The 13,763-nt window shown below is 50.6% G+C and overlaps 1 protein-coding gene across 1 annotated transcript in view; it reads left to right on the top strand.

Moving 5' to 3' along the window:
- The first annotated feature begins 637 nt into the window (after window positions 1-637).
- Window positions 638-13,763, top strand: part of SLC2A1 (solute carrier family 2 member 1) — a 36,969-nt gene continuing 23,843 nt past the window's right edge. The window contains exon 1 of the mRNA XM_044996578.1: window positions 638-796. Coding sequence (XP_044852513.1) covers window positions 779-796 — 18 coding nt within the window. The 5' untranslated portion in view covers window positions 638-778. The remainder of the gene's footprint in view (window positions 797-13,763) is intronic.

Genomic DNA, 13,763 nt, shown 5'->3' with positions numbered 1-13,763 from the left:
AGGGAGGAGTTTGGTACCGAGCAAGGAATGAATTGCAGGCCCTGTTCCTTTCCCCCGGACCCTTTTATAAATGAGGTGGTTGTGGCGTGTGTATGTGTGAGAGAGTGTCCATGGGAGGAGCGTAGCACCAAGATTCTCTAAGGCTGCTGGTCTATCAGAGAAATGCCAAGCAGGAGTCCCTCGGAAGCACCAGTGAACGACCCAGCCAGGAGGATTCTGCACGCCAAGGAGACAGCTTCAGGGACTGCAACGCTGCGCTCCTGTTTCCAGCTCGCCTCTGCAGCGAACTCCTGAGGCCTCAGTGCGGGGGGCAGAGAGCCGGGAAGCTGCCCGCGGGAGCCTGCCCTCGGCTCAGTCAGTAGAAATGAGAACAAAATCCGCTTCCCCTCCCCCGCCCTCTGCCGTGCGGAGCCAGCGTGGGGGGTGCCATGACGGACGGCCGGGCCAGCCACTCACGACCCCGCTCCCCGCCCTCCCCGGCCAGCCAACTACACACCCTCGACACACCCCCGTGCCCCTCACGGCCCAGCCAATCAGGAGGGCGCTCGCGACACACACTTAAGCCGGGTCAATGAGCTGCGGCAGGGCTAGGTTTTGTTCGGCGCGTTCAGAACGTGGCGCGCGGCAGAGGCAGCGGCAGCAGCGCGCCCGGGGACTCGCGTCGGCTCGCGGGGCGCACAGGACGCGCGGCTCGGCGCCCGGGGCTCCGGCGGTAGCGTGGCCGGCTGGGCTCGGCGCGGCGTAGCTGCCTTCGGCGGGAGCGCGCGGGCGCAGCACCATGGAGTCGGGCAGCAAGGTGAACGTGCGGCCGGCGGGGCCGGGGAGGCTGCCCCGGCTCCGGGACCTTCCGGCGGGGGTGGGGGGAGCGTGTGCATGGCCGTTTTGGAGGGAAGCGGGACTTGGGGGAGGGGCGAGCGGGCTGGGAGAGGTCTCTGCTTTCCAGGCTCTTTCTGCTCCAAGCATCCCCCTGCCTGCAGCCCTGGGCGGGCTCCCCGGCCAAGCCCCATTGCACGGCAGTGCGTGGGGCAGGGTGGCTGGGCTGCGCTCGCCCAGGGCTGCCGGGCACATCACATTCCCGGCGGCCATCAGCTTGGCCCCCGGCCTGGGAGAGGCCTCGATGTCATTCGGGCCGGACACCACTAGAATTCTCTCCCCCCCTCCCCACCATGGAGCACCCCCAGTGGCCGGGGCTCCCGGGGGGCGAGGCCTGGGCGGCTGTTTTAAAACAGGGAAATAGAAATGACCTTCCCCCGCCTTGTGGGCTTGAGCCGCCAGCTGCTTTTGGCTCCCTTAGCCAGTGCCCCGCTGGCAGCGATGGGACCCGCGGCTCCCTCCTGGGACTCGCCCTCCTTCATTGCCGGGCAAGGGAGCTGGTACGCGGGGGGCAGTACTGCCCGTACTACGTAGCCCACCCCGCTCTGAGCAGCGTGCGGCGTGGAAAATTTTCAGCCTGAATCGGCGATCGTGTGTTTAAAATAACTAAACAAACAAATTAACCCCCATACCAGTGACTGAGGGGCCCAGTAGTGATTCCCTGCCGGGGTCCCAGGCGCAAGTGAATGAAGCCATGTCCGAGGTGTGGGTTAAAAGGGCCAGTTTGCAGCTTAGGACGGGGTTCCGCTCCGGAGCCTTTGAGGATGGACTGGGGGGGGGGTCGTTCAAACTTTGTGTTGAAGCTTGGTGGTAGCTAGTCTGTGGTCAGCTGCTTAAAATACCCCGGTCCTTCTGTGTGCCCGCTGCCAGCCTGGCCTGGCAGACACCGGGCACTGGGGACCCCAAAACTCAGATTGGCACAGCGGCAAATGGCTGTAGCCTTACGGGTCAGGACGGGGCTCGATGTCCCGCGTTCGCAGAAAACTCCCCCCGCTTTTCCAGGTAGTCGGGGCCGAGAGGATGCTGGCAGGTTTGCGGTGTTGCCAACTCCCGGTGATTTGTTTTCTTGATACTTGTCGGTTTTTTTTCAAGCCCTACCTCCGGGAATCGAGGGTTTCAATGAGAATCTGCACTTCCCTTTTACATGTTTTTCCGAGCACTGTTTGTAAGGGAGAAAAGTCTGGGAATGAGCCCAGGTGCCCTCTAAAGGTTTAGAAACTAGAAGGCAAATAACCCCCCCCCCCCAAAAAAAAACTATTATTGGGAGAACCTCATGATTTTTAAGCTACGTAGGGCCTGACTCAGTACTTTTGAACATGTGGGGTTGACAATCCTGATCGATAGGTCATTAGTTGGTTTCATTACTTCACGGGTCCGACCATTATGATCATCTAGTATGGCCGGAGAATTTCACCTGGTGGAATTTGTGTTTGAACTAGAGCAGGGATCTAATCCCAGAGACATTGAGGTCCATGGCAGATATCCCATCGATTTTTCACTAGGGCTAGGATTTCATTCCATGTTTAAAGACTCCGAATTAAAAGGCTTCAGGGCTTTTCAGATTAAAACTGATTCAGATAAAGAAAGTTACTGTTGGTCTCTAAAGTGAAATGTGGTCTCTACCGAGGATACCCTCTTACAGATTATACAATCACAGTAAGGCCTGACGGGGAAAAACAGTATGTGCGTATTTCTAATAATTCTTCCCTTGAGTTGGGCCTGGCATCAGGGTTCAAATCTCCTATAATCTAATCCCCACACAAACTTGACTTTCCCTCTCTTTGGTGCATTTGCAGGACTGTATTAAAAGGATTTTTTTCCCCTTGGTTTTTATTTGCTTGATGGAAGAGCCCCCTGGGTAAACTCTTCAGGGCAGGGACAACTACCTCTTTGTTCTGTGCTCGGACCATACCTAGTACCATCCAGTGCTGATCTTAAACACTAAACGGATTTATTAACCCTGTAGTTTTTGTTTTTCTTTCCCCCTCCTCCCCCGCTCCAATCCACAGCAGTCAGCTTGTTTGACTTTTTTGATCACGTGGGGGATGTAATTATCAAGAGTGTTGGTGTGTTGTGATTACATTGGTGCTAGTGGTAAAAGGAGTAGGTTTTATAATAAAGAAAAGGGTGAGGGATCCAAAGCAAAAAACAGAAAAATCCCATCCCTGCCCAACTCCAGCAACAAGATTCAGACTGAGACTCGAAATTGGGCTTTCCTGATCTGACTTCCTGTGGGTCTCGAATCCTCTGAATGAGTAACTCGTTCCCCAGTTGCTCACATCTTCCCTGGTGACCTTCCATTTCACAGGCTCATCCTGTTGCGTTGCCCTGGTATAACTGATTTGGGTGGTGCTACCCCAGATTACAGCTGCTAAACCATGGCCGTGGAGCGAACATTTGTACTATGTCTGGGGCTGGGAGCTGGACCAGGCGAGTTTATAACGGTGTATAGTTAAATATTGAGTATCCATGCGAACCCCTCTGTAGCCTCTCTTTTGGTATAAACCTGGCTTACATGATTTAGTTTAAATTGATTTCTTGCTCATTTAAACCAAATCAATGTATGACTAGGTTAAATTGAATTAAGAGTGTCCACAAAGGGGGTTGAACCAGTTTAACCAAATTGATTTAAAATAATGTTAGTTACACTGGCAGCTCCTCTGTGAAGATAAATGTGTAGACGAGCGCTTACAATCACATTAGGTAACGAGTCAACTGGCAATCAATGAATTCAAGTTGCATACCAGGCGGTCGGCCACAATGCGCAATGAAAGGGGATTCCAGATTCCCGGGCGTGGGGTTCAGTCCAGCAGGCTCCTACTCTCTCCTACGATCTCTTTTAAAATAGCCGGTCTTGTGACAATGCAGTGGGGGCCCAGGAGCAGCAGTGCTGTTCCGGCTGTCTGGTGTTTTTCTGGGTCAAGATGCTTGTAAAGCTTTTGTGCAACACTGTCTCCAGATTCCCTGCTTTCTCCCTAGCTGCGGAATGTGTTTCGGGATCAGCGCGTTACTGTATTTAGTTCGCTGCGCATTTCCAGGAGTGCTGCTGGCGGGGAGGGGAGCGTCCCTGGGCTCCCGAGCTGTGGGTTTGGAACCGGAGCTCTGGGACGTGACAGCCAGGAGCACCTCACAGGCAGAGCCTGGAGGAGGCGAAGGGCTGGGACTGAGGGACCATAGAAATCCAACACCCCGCGCCAGATTCTGATCTGGGTCTCGGTGGTGTAAATCCGCAGTAGGTTGCGTTTCCCTATAGAAGCCCCAAAGGGGCACAAGGGCCTGGTTCACCTACGATAAACACGGAGGCTGGTCCCAACCCGCTCCGTGTTGAGAGGCTGTTTCCTAGTCTCTTTGGGCGGGGGGGGTTCAAGCTGTTTCGAGTCGAGACAGTTTAATCATAGAGCCCAGAGCTCTGGCCAAGCACCCGCTAAGCGCCCCCCCCCCCCCGGGGAGGCAGGCAGGGAAGCCCGTTACCCGCTGCCCCCCTCCAGCCGGGCCCGGCTGGCTGACTTGGGGGCGCCCCGTGCTGCCCGGGCCGGGGGTGGCTCTGTCTCCCGGGTACGGGTGGGATTTCCCCGCGCTGGGCTCGCACAATGCCGGGGCTGCCCGCGGCGCGGCGCGTCCCGCCCGCCTCCATTAGGCGGGGAGCTGCCGGCATGTCCCCGGCGTGCGGGGGAGGGGGCGGAGGTGTCGCGCCAGCTCCTGCCGTGCAGGGCAAAGGGGAGCGCGAGCCCCGCCCGCTGGGGCGGGGCCTCGACGGAGCTCGCTCCCCATTGGCGGCCGGGGACGAGCCCCTCGGAGCGGGCTAAGGGGCACCCAGCGCGGGGCCGGGCCGCGAGCCTGCGTCCGCAGCTGCCTGCTCTAGGGGGGCACAGCTGGGGGCGCCCCCAGGCTGCCTTTCTTCCGCCTCTGTCGTTTACCTTGGCTTGCGGCCAGTCACCGCATTCCGGCCCGCCCAGCTCTCTCTCATCAGTCAAGGCCGTTAAGATCCAGTCATTGCTCTGTTAATGTCCCATGCTGTCTGGGCAGAGATAGGGGACGGAGGTCCCTGGGTCACATCCTGAACATGGAAACTTTGACAATGAAACCTTCCTCAGCTAGCATGATCTGGACAGGACCATGCAACCCTGACTTGCAGGAACTTGAGGGACCACTTGGGAGGAAGGATTATGTACCCAAGTAGGGGGTTGCAGCTCAGACTGTATTTCTAATGTATGTCACAAGACCAAGGCTTATTCTCTCTTTACAAAGCACCAGGCATGAGAATACTAAACCAGTGAATATCTGACTGATGCACCCTCCCTTGTACAGCTGGGATTGTGCAGCACCTTCTGATGCCAGGCAGGGCCCACAGCTTTGCTTGCAAAGTGCTGTAACCGTCCTCTTCCCTCCAGCCCTGCTACCAGTAGCCTTCAGACAGAGCCCTGATACTTTTCTATCATCTTGCATCTGAAGAAGTGGGTATTCACCCACGAAAGCTCATGCTGCAAAACGTCTGTTAGTCTATAAGGTGCCACAGGATTCTGTGCTGCTTTTACAGATCCAGACTAACACGGCTACCCCTCTGATACTTTTCTATCATGTTACAGGATATGCTGCAACTGACTGGGTCATGTTATGTAGCAGATTGCATTACACTTTTTATCCTCCATTATTTCAAAGGTGGAAACTCCTGTAATTCCCTTCCAGGACTAAGGAATTCCTTACTTAATTGTCTTAATTGTAGGCTGAGCCCTTTGAAATGAAGTTGTGAGGAATAAATAGGTAAAAGGATGGAGGGGAAAGACAAGTGAAGCAAATAAAAACCACAGTAGAGAAAGGCAATCAGCTGTGGATACTCCTGTTTATCAACTAGACAAACTTAAGTCTTAACTCAGTGGTAGATGATTTTGTTGGGTGGCTCTAAGTTTGAGATAATGGATGATCCAGTTGGGATAAAACAAGTCCATTCAGACTCTCAACTAATTTTAGCCCTAACTGAACCTTTTATGAGAGTCAGTGGCTACAAATAACACCTTTAAAAATACATTCTTTGGGAGTGTCTACACTTCCTGGTTCAGCCTAGTCCATGAAGCAGGAAGAAATAATGGAGATATCCTGTCAACTGGAACGGACCTTGAAAGGTCATTGAGTCCAGCCCCCTGCCTTCACTAGCAGGACCAAGAACTGATTTTTGCTCCAGATCCTTAAGTGGCCCCCTCAAGGATTGAACTCTCAACCCTGAGTTTAGCAGGCCAATGCTCAAGCTACTGAGCTATCCTTTCCCCTTCAAGGAAGTGGCAAAATACCATGGGAGAGGCTGTGCTTATGGAATTTCATTCCCAATCTTGCAGACTCCAGATGTCTGGGTAAGATTTGGCTAAACTTATAACCTTTAGGGTGCCTGATCTGAGCATTAAACCTTTTAAAGAGATACAGATCAAATTTAACCCCAAGTTTAGGTTTTGTAAAATGTATTGGAGTTTCTGTTATAGAAAATGCTATAAGAATTTCCTGGGGACAAAAACAATAGAATTGTAGGTAGAAACTTAATTTGGTTCTATAACAATTAGTTTCAATACCTGCAGAATTTAATAAAGCACAAAATCCTCTTCATATGAGTTTAGAACCATCCTTTAAAATTCTATAAGAAAGATATCATTTTATTTGATCTATATAATGGTTTTTCAAAAAACCCTGTAGAAAAGTTAATTTTTCTATTCACTTCTACAAGACTTCCATAAGAGGCAACCAATAGAAATGGTTTAGTATCTTGTAGGGTTTTTTAATTCTAATGAAAAGTTTTAAAAAGTGCAAATATTCTTCTGCCTTGACTGCAACCTAAACTGTTGCAAAATCCTGCATGAAAACCCGAGAACAGAATTAAATGGAAACTGTCTCTAATCAAAAGTGACACTGGATAATTTTCACTATCCAAGAAGATAGAAATCCAAAAAGTAAAATCATAACATACATAGTGAAGAGTAAATTGATCTTTAAAATTTTCAGGTTTAACAATTGAAGATGTTAATACATACGGTATGTAAAAATTATTTATTTAGGCTATGGCCCAATTAAAAAAGTGGCTAGTGATTTTTTGGATGCCCATCTTGAAATACCTTAAAGGGGACCTGATTTTCAAAGTGCTGAGCACACATTCTATAAACTATGCCCCTTTATGGTGCTCTAAAATAGCTAATCACTTTTGAAAATCTTGGCCATGGTGTAAGATGACTGTTAGATGTTCAGCCACTGATAATTTAAACAAGAGGAAAGGCACATCTGGCTGAGGAGAACACAGATCAGTGCGATTCCAAATGTAATCGGAGAAAGCACATTGAATGGTGAATTTATAGTAGTGTGTATGGATCAAATTCCTTTTAAATGAAAGGTAAAGTTTTTGTGAGAACAGGTACAGTACCTGACTGTACCAGACATCCAAACCCCTCAAGGACCTATGCTACAGTCTCCTTCCATAAAAGCTCACTGTACAAATAATTAGTTTTATGCAAACAGTGTGGTGCAATCTTATTGATGTAATGCTTCATGGTACAATATTCTGCAGATCCATTTATTGTTGCCTGATCATTCAAGGTGTGCAAAAGCATGATGACTAATTAGAAATATTCTTAGACTTTCAGGCTGGTGTGAACTGCTCTGCTCCAGCACTGAGCAGAAGGAAAATCTTTGTTTGGTAGGAGCTGATTCCATGATAGCAGGGGAGAGGAGTCTGCCTCTTGGACCTTTCTTTAAGGGGACAGGGGATGATTTGTGTGCTTTACATAAGGCTGTGACTACTGGCCTTTTAAACAACAATCATTTTATAACAGTGGTGTTAGGTGATGTTCAAACACAAGCTGCTTTTCATGTCCACAGTGATGACGCACTGTAGCTTTCGTAGGGGGAAGCTGTCCTGTGTGGTCATGGTGTGTCAGCGATTTATGCAAAATAGCCTTGGGAAGGCAGGGAAATCAGCTGTGCAGAAAGGAGTGCTGCCTGTTGGACAGAGTATGGGAAAGGGAGTCGTAACTTCAGGGATCTGTTCCTGGTTTGTGTAACAGGATGGCTTGACCCTGCCTAGCCAATCCTAGTTAGGAAGAAGACACACCTGTGCCAGGGGTCAGGTGATTACCCTATAAGGAGCAGCAGGAAACTGCAGAAAAGGAAAGGGGATGATGCAATCTTAAGAGCGAGAACTAGAGGAGGCTGTGGAAGGCAGTCAGCAGCTCCTGCAGGAGACCCTTGACCAGGGATAGATTTGAGCCTGGAAGCCAGGGAAGGCAGATGCCGCAGCTGTAAGAAAGAAAAGAATCTGGCCTGGCCGTGGCCTGCCAAAGCGGGAATGGCCCCGGGCAGGAAGGCTGGAGTTGGAAGAGAAACTTTTGTAGACTTGAATTTGGGACATGGAGCTCTTTTGTTCAGATGATTTGATGTTAAACCTGACCCAAGGAGGGGTATTTTTGGTCACAAAGCCCTTTGGTCACTGAGGGCTTCAAGAGGGCGAACAGCCCTGTCAAGCCTGCCCTGAGGCCAGTGGGACATGTGGGAGGAGGCCACTCATTGACATCCATCCTGCCACTTGCTTCCTGTGACCTTGGGCGAGTTAGCCTTGCTGTGCTGCAGATCCACTGTGTGCTGTGCTGATACTGACCCACGCTCCAGGGATCGGGCTTCATTCAGTGCTGCCTTGAGATCTGCTGAAAAGTGTCAGGCTCTGCAGCACCAGTCTGGTCCAGCTCCATTAAGTGCCTGTTTGCTGGGAAAGATTCCCATTGGATTAACTGGGAGTTGGATTGAATCACTGAGGAGAAGGAGCTGGCACAGAGGGGGCTGCTCCACAGCTGTCCAGCCACCTCCAGGCCTGTCTGAGGCATACAGCGCAACCCAGGTTTTCTGCTTCTTCCAAACCTGCAACAGGTTGTAAAAAGACAGGCCCTGATCTTGCCATACAGCTAAGGCTGGCAGGGACCACTACGATCAATCCACAGGGAGCAGCTTTCAGGACTGGAGTCAGAGGCTTCATGCACACGGGATAAACAAGTGTGTCTAAGAGCTGTGTTAAAACCAAGTTATGGCCAAAAAGGCTGAAATGCTGTGGGGCTGGCCAGTGGGGATGGCTTATTTCTTTTGATTAGCCCAATTTGGCCCCATCCACTGTAGGGCCTGGTCCTACTTGCATTTAAGTCAATGTCAAAACTCCCATTGGTGCCAGGCCCACAGAGGGACCAGGGTGCCAGCCAAGCTCCCAGCCATATGATGTGCATGGCAAGTAGTTTCATGATCACTGTGGGTATCACCCAAAAAACCTGGCACATGTCATTGTACTGCCTTGCTCATTGCCAGTCAAAAAAAGCTAGCCAGGGGGCAAGGCCAGGCCCAGAGCCATCCTACCACATGACAGTTCAGTGTAGGTGGGAGCACGTGGTGGTTTGTGCATTACCCAGCATAATGGGGCCAGATCCTTACTGGAACTTGAGGGTGCAGCTGTATTGACCACAATGGGCCCCACCTTGTGCCTTCTTTAAAGGGGAGTTTTACGTAGTAGACAGTAAACGCAGTCACGCGCACACAGCCTCCTGTTCAATGGTCTCTTGTTAGCAGAGAGGCAGCGGGTAACACCGTGGCTGCTCAGCCTCTGCCTGCTGGGATTCTCGGGTTACGTTGGTATCGTGCCCTTAAAGGGGGACACCGCTTCAGGGAGTAGCACTAGCGCTGGCTGTACGTGCTGCAGGAGCATGGAGTGTCAGCAGGCGTGGTGGCTGGATGCCATGCCTGGCACTTGGGAGTGCGAGGTGGGAAGGGGGAGCATGTATTGCTGGGAAAGAGGATTTCTTTCCCCTCTGAACCTGTGCAGACAGGATGTGGCCCCTTTCTACATAAGCTCAGCAAAGCACCTGTGAGAAACAGGAACAAAGTGAGCAGCCAAAGGAATCATTGTAAACCTTTCTGAAAACCTCTGTTTCCGCCTGAATCCCACTCTACACTTGCCCCATGCATCACAAATGGTGTGTGCGTGTACTCACATGTGCCACCCCTTCCTCGTTAGTCTCTGGTGCAGGGCTGCAGGCAGCTGGTGACCCAACTCAAGTGAGACCTTTTGTCCAGAGCCCCCAAAGGTTGACTTCCTATGTCGGCTCAGTGTCCTCTTCATTTCTTGCCCCCGCCCCCCCAGCCCTTTGGGTGTATGTCCTTGTCCCTCAGTATGTTTGGGGAGATGGGCTTGGCCTGCAGGCGATGGCTCCTGGGGAGCTCTGATCAGCTGGGCTTGAGGGCTAGCTGTACCCAGAGCTATTCACTTCTCACAATGCCCAGTATCTCTGGTCCTTATGGTGTCAGGCTGTAGAGCCTGGCATCCCTTAACTGGAAGGGATACAGTAACCATTACCAATACTTCCACAGGGTGAAATTCACCCCTGTGCAAACAGACATCCCCAGTGGGGCACAGTCTTGTGGACTTGTGTGCCTTAGAACTTGTACTGGTCCCCTTGATGCCAGCTTCTGCTCCTTGATTTTTGAAAGCCAGCCTGCATTGGCTCCTGTATGAGTTAGAGCAGCCTAGGCCTATGCTAATTATGCCAGCAGCATATGGACCTTATATCAGCTGTAGACTGGAGTAGCAGGGTGGAACTCAGTCCTGTCCCTCCCCACTGAATTACTCTTTGATGTGCTCCTTGTGCCAGGCTGGGGGAAGAGTAATTGGCACAGAACCCAGCTCTGATATCTTTACACTAGCTGATACCCCTGCTGTCAGGGGAATTCTCGGCTGGCCACTCGCACCCAAAGCCTGGCTCCTTTATGCAGTTGGAGAAACTGGCCCTGTGCCAAAAAATTGTGCTTGGAGCTCTGCAACAATCATGCATTGTTTCCTTCCTTAGCCCTAAGCCCCTTTGAAATCCAGGGGAAGCTGTCTGACGGAGGAGGGCCTGAGTCTTAAAACAGAACAAATCCCCCTCTCCCCATCTGTTGCATCACAACTGAGAGCACCCTCCAGATGCAGGGCCAGATGTGCTGGTATACTCCAGCCACTCTGCGCTGCTCTGTCACCTGAGCAGTGCAAAGCTACTGGTGAGTGGCCTGGAACATACTTTTCGCCATTCACACCTTTTGTTTACCTTTTGCGTTTCACTCTGCCTTGTCAGTTTCCCTTTACATAGGCTCACAGATCATACAGCTAGAAGGGACTGTTAGGATAACCTAGTTGGGCCTCCTGTGTAATACAGGCCAGAGGACTTCACACAGCGATTGGATGACCACTTGTGACTGAACTAGAGCAGGTCTGTTGCCATTCATTTTTGCACCCAGGATGTTCCCATGTATTAGCATTGGGCTGCAAACACAGCAGCAGAGGGCTATGCCAGTGGGAGCATTGCTGTTGTGTTTGGATTTCATAAAACCAGCACAGCCCCCTACTCCAGAATTGACAGGAGTGCCCATTTGATTAGACAAGGGAGGACTGGAGACTTGCATTTTTACCTGTTGTGGGGGCGGTTCTGGGAAAGCTCGAAATGCTGAGCTACCATTAAAAAATGTCACATAAGCTGCCTCTCATGCTCCATCCTGCCTGTTTGCTGGTGGATGCAGATCTCATTACTTAATTGAGGCCTCACTTAGCTGTTGCTGGGTAACCTCATTGGCTATCCAGGCTCATACTTGCTACCTAGTGAAATCAGCCACTGGTAATAAGTCAGGTAATTAAAAAGTGGGTTCAGCACATCCCTTTCCGAACAGAGGGTGGGGAAACGAAGGGGACCTGGCCAGGGAAGGAGGCTTTGCTTCCAACTGAGCTGTGAGGAGAGATGCAGAGTCCAGGACAGAGACCAGGCAGGTGGCTAAGCCAAGAGCTGCACAGGAAAGGGCTCCTGAAGCCGGGCTGCCGAGGGGAAAGGATGAGGGACCTGAGCTGTGTGGCTTGCTGAACCCCTCTGTGGAGGGGTTAATGAAGGAGGCAGTTTAAAGGAGGATTTTGACATGAGTAAGGGCCCAGAGGGATCATTCCAGGACAGCAGGGGTGATGTAAGCAGGCAGGGGGCATGTGCTAGTGTCTGGGGAGCCAAGATTGGTAGATGCTGTAGAGCAGAGTTGCTGTGGTTAAGACAGAGGAAGAGCGATGGCTTGTGCACAGGGCTCAGTCCTGGTCTGACCCCTGCAAGTCCTTCCTGAGCAGAGAAGTAATTGCAGTTAATTGTGACTCTCAGAATGAATCTTCCCATGTGACCAGGCTCTGGGTCCTGGCTCTGTACAACAAAGGGGTTGGGGTGGAGCTGGATCATCGCCCACTACCCCCAGTCAGGTGCACATGGCCCAGGTTAAAGGTTTGGGATCTCTAACAAAGGCACACTGAGATTTGGCAAATCTGCACTGCTGTTTCAGCAAACTTTGCCTCCACCAAAACCAGCATTGCTTCCGAGAGCTGGTGTGAAACAATCAAAGGGGCTTTAATTTCACATGGCTATTCCAAAGCTGATCAGCCCAGCCTGTGAAAAGTGGATCCAGTTTTCTGGGTACAGCCACCAGGCTGAGCTGCTGGTGACTTTCCCGCCTGGATAAATGGGCCATTCATGGAGGTGTCCAGTTACCAGCCTGTGCTGACACTCCCTACCCCTAGCAGCTTGGGACTTCAGTCCCTTGCCTTGTTTGAGCCAGACACGCTTGCCTGCTGCAAACACAGACCCAGGTCTGAACCACATCCCCCACAAGCTGCAGGCTTAACTGAAAACTGCTTAAGAAGTGCTCCTGTCTCCAGCACTCTGAACCCCATTGGGAGCTGGGTATCCAACCCCAAATAAATCCATTTTACCCTGTATAAAGCTTGAACAGCTGTTTGCCCCCTCCAGGTGTTAATACAGACTCTGGGTTAATAAGTAAAAAGTGATTTTATTAAATACAAAAAGTAGGATATATGTGGTTCCAAGTCATAACAGACAGAACAAAGTAAATTACCAAATAAAATAAAACACGCAAGTCAACACCTAATATAGTAGGAAACTAAATGCAGGTAAATCTCACCCTCAGATGTTCCAATAAGCTTCTTTAACAGACTAGCCTCCTTCTGGTCTGGGCCCAATCCTTCCCCCGGTACAGCCCTTGTTCCAGCTCAGGTGGTAGCTAGGGGATTTCTTCTGACTGCCGCCTCCTTTGTTTGGTTCCACCCCCTTATATAGCTTTGGCACAAGGCGGGAATCCTTTGTCCCTCTCTGGGTTCCCACCCCTCCTTCTAAATGGAAAAGCACCAGGTTAAGGATGAATTCCAGTTCAGGTGACATGGTCACATGTCACTGTAAGTCTTCATTACCCACTTGCCAGCACATACAGGAAGACTTACAAGTAAACAGCCATTTACAACCAATTGTCTTGGTTAATGGGAGCCATCAAGATTCCAAACAATCATTAATGGCCCATACTTTGCATAACTACAATAGGGCCTCAGAGTTGCATTTTATATTCCTAGTTTCAGATACAAGAATGATACGTTCATACAAATAGGATAAACACACTCAGTAGATCATAACCTTTGCAAAGATATGTTACATGACATGTCTAGCATAAAACATTCCAGTTATGTCATATTTACACTAATAAGCATATTTCTGTAAAGCATGATGGGGTGCAATGTCAAAGTAGATTTGTGGTGCTCAGCTCTGCGGAGATTTAAACTAGTGAACTCCAATACCTGATTCTTATCTTACCTACACTTGCTTAAAGCCAGAGTAACTCCATGGAGGTCAATACAGTATCACTATTATTTATTTAGCATGTGCATAGTGTAGCCAAGCAATGACATTTTCAGTGGTGTGATGCAGTTCTTGTAGGCCACCGCTGAACCTAGTCAGGCCTTCATCGACAATGTGCATCATCATCTCTTGTGCCGCAGCTGCACAAAGGGCTGTCACGGAACTCCTGGCGATACTGGTTAG

Source organism: Mauremys mutica, chromosome 21 (genome assembly GCF_020497125.1).
Source record: "Mauremys mutica isolate MM-2020 ecotype Southern chromosome 21, ASM2049712v1, whole genome shotgun sequence".
NCBI lineage: Eukaryota > Metazoa > Chordata > Testudines > Geoemydidae > Mauremys > Mauremys mutica.
The sequence above is the reverse complement of the archived record's forward strand: the minus strand, read 5'-3'. Positions and strand labels throughout refer to the sequence as shown.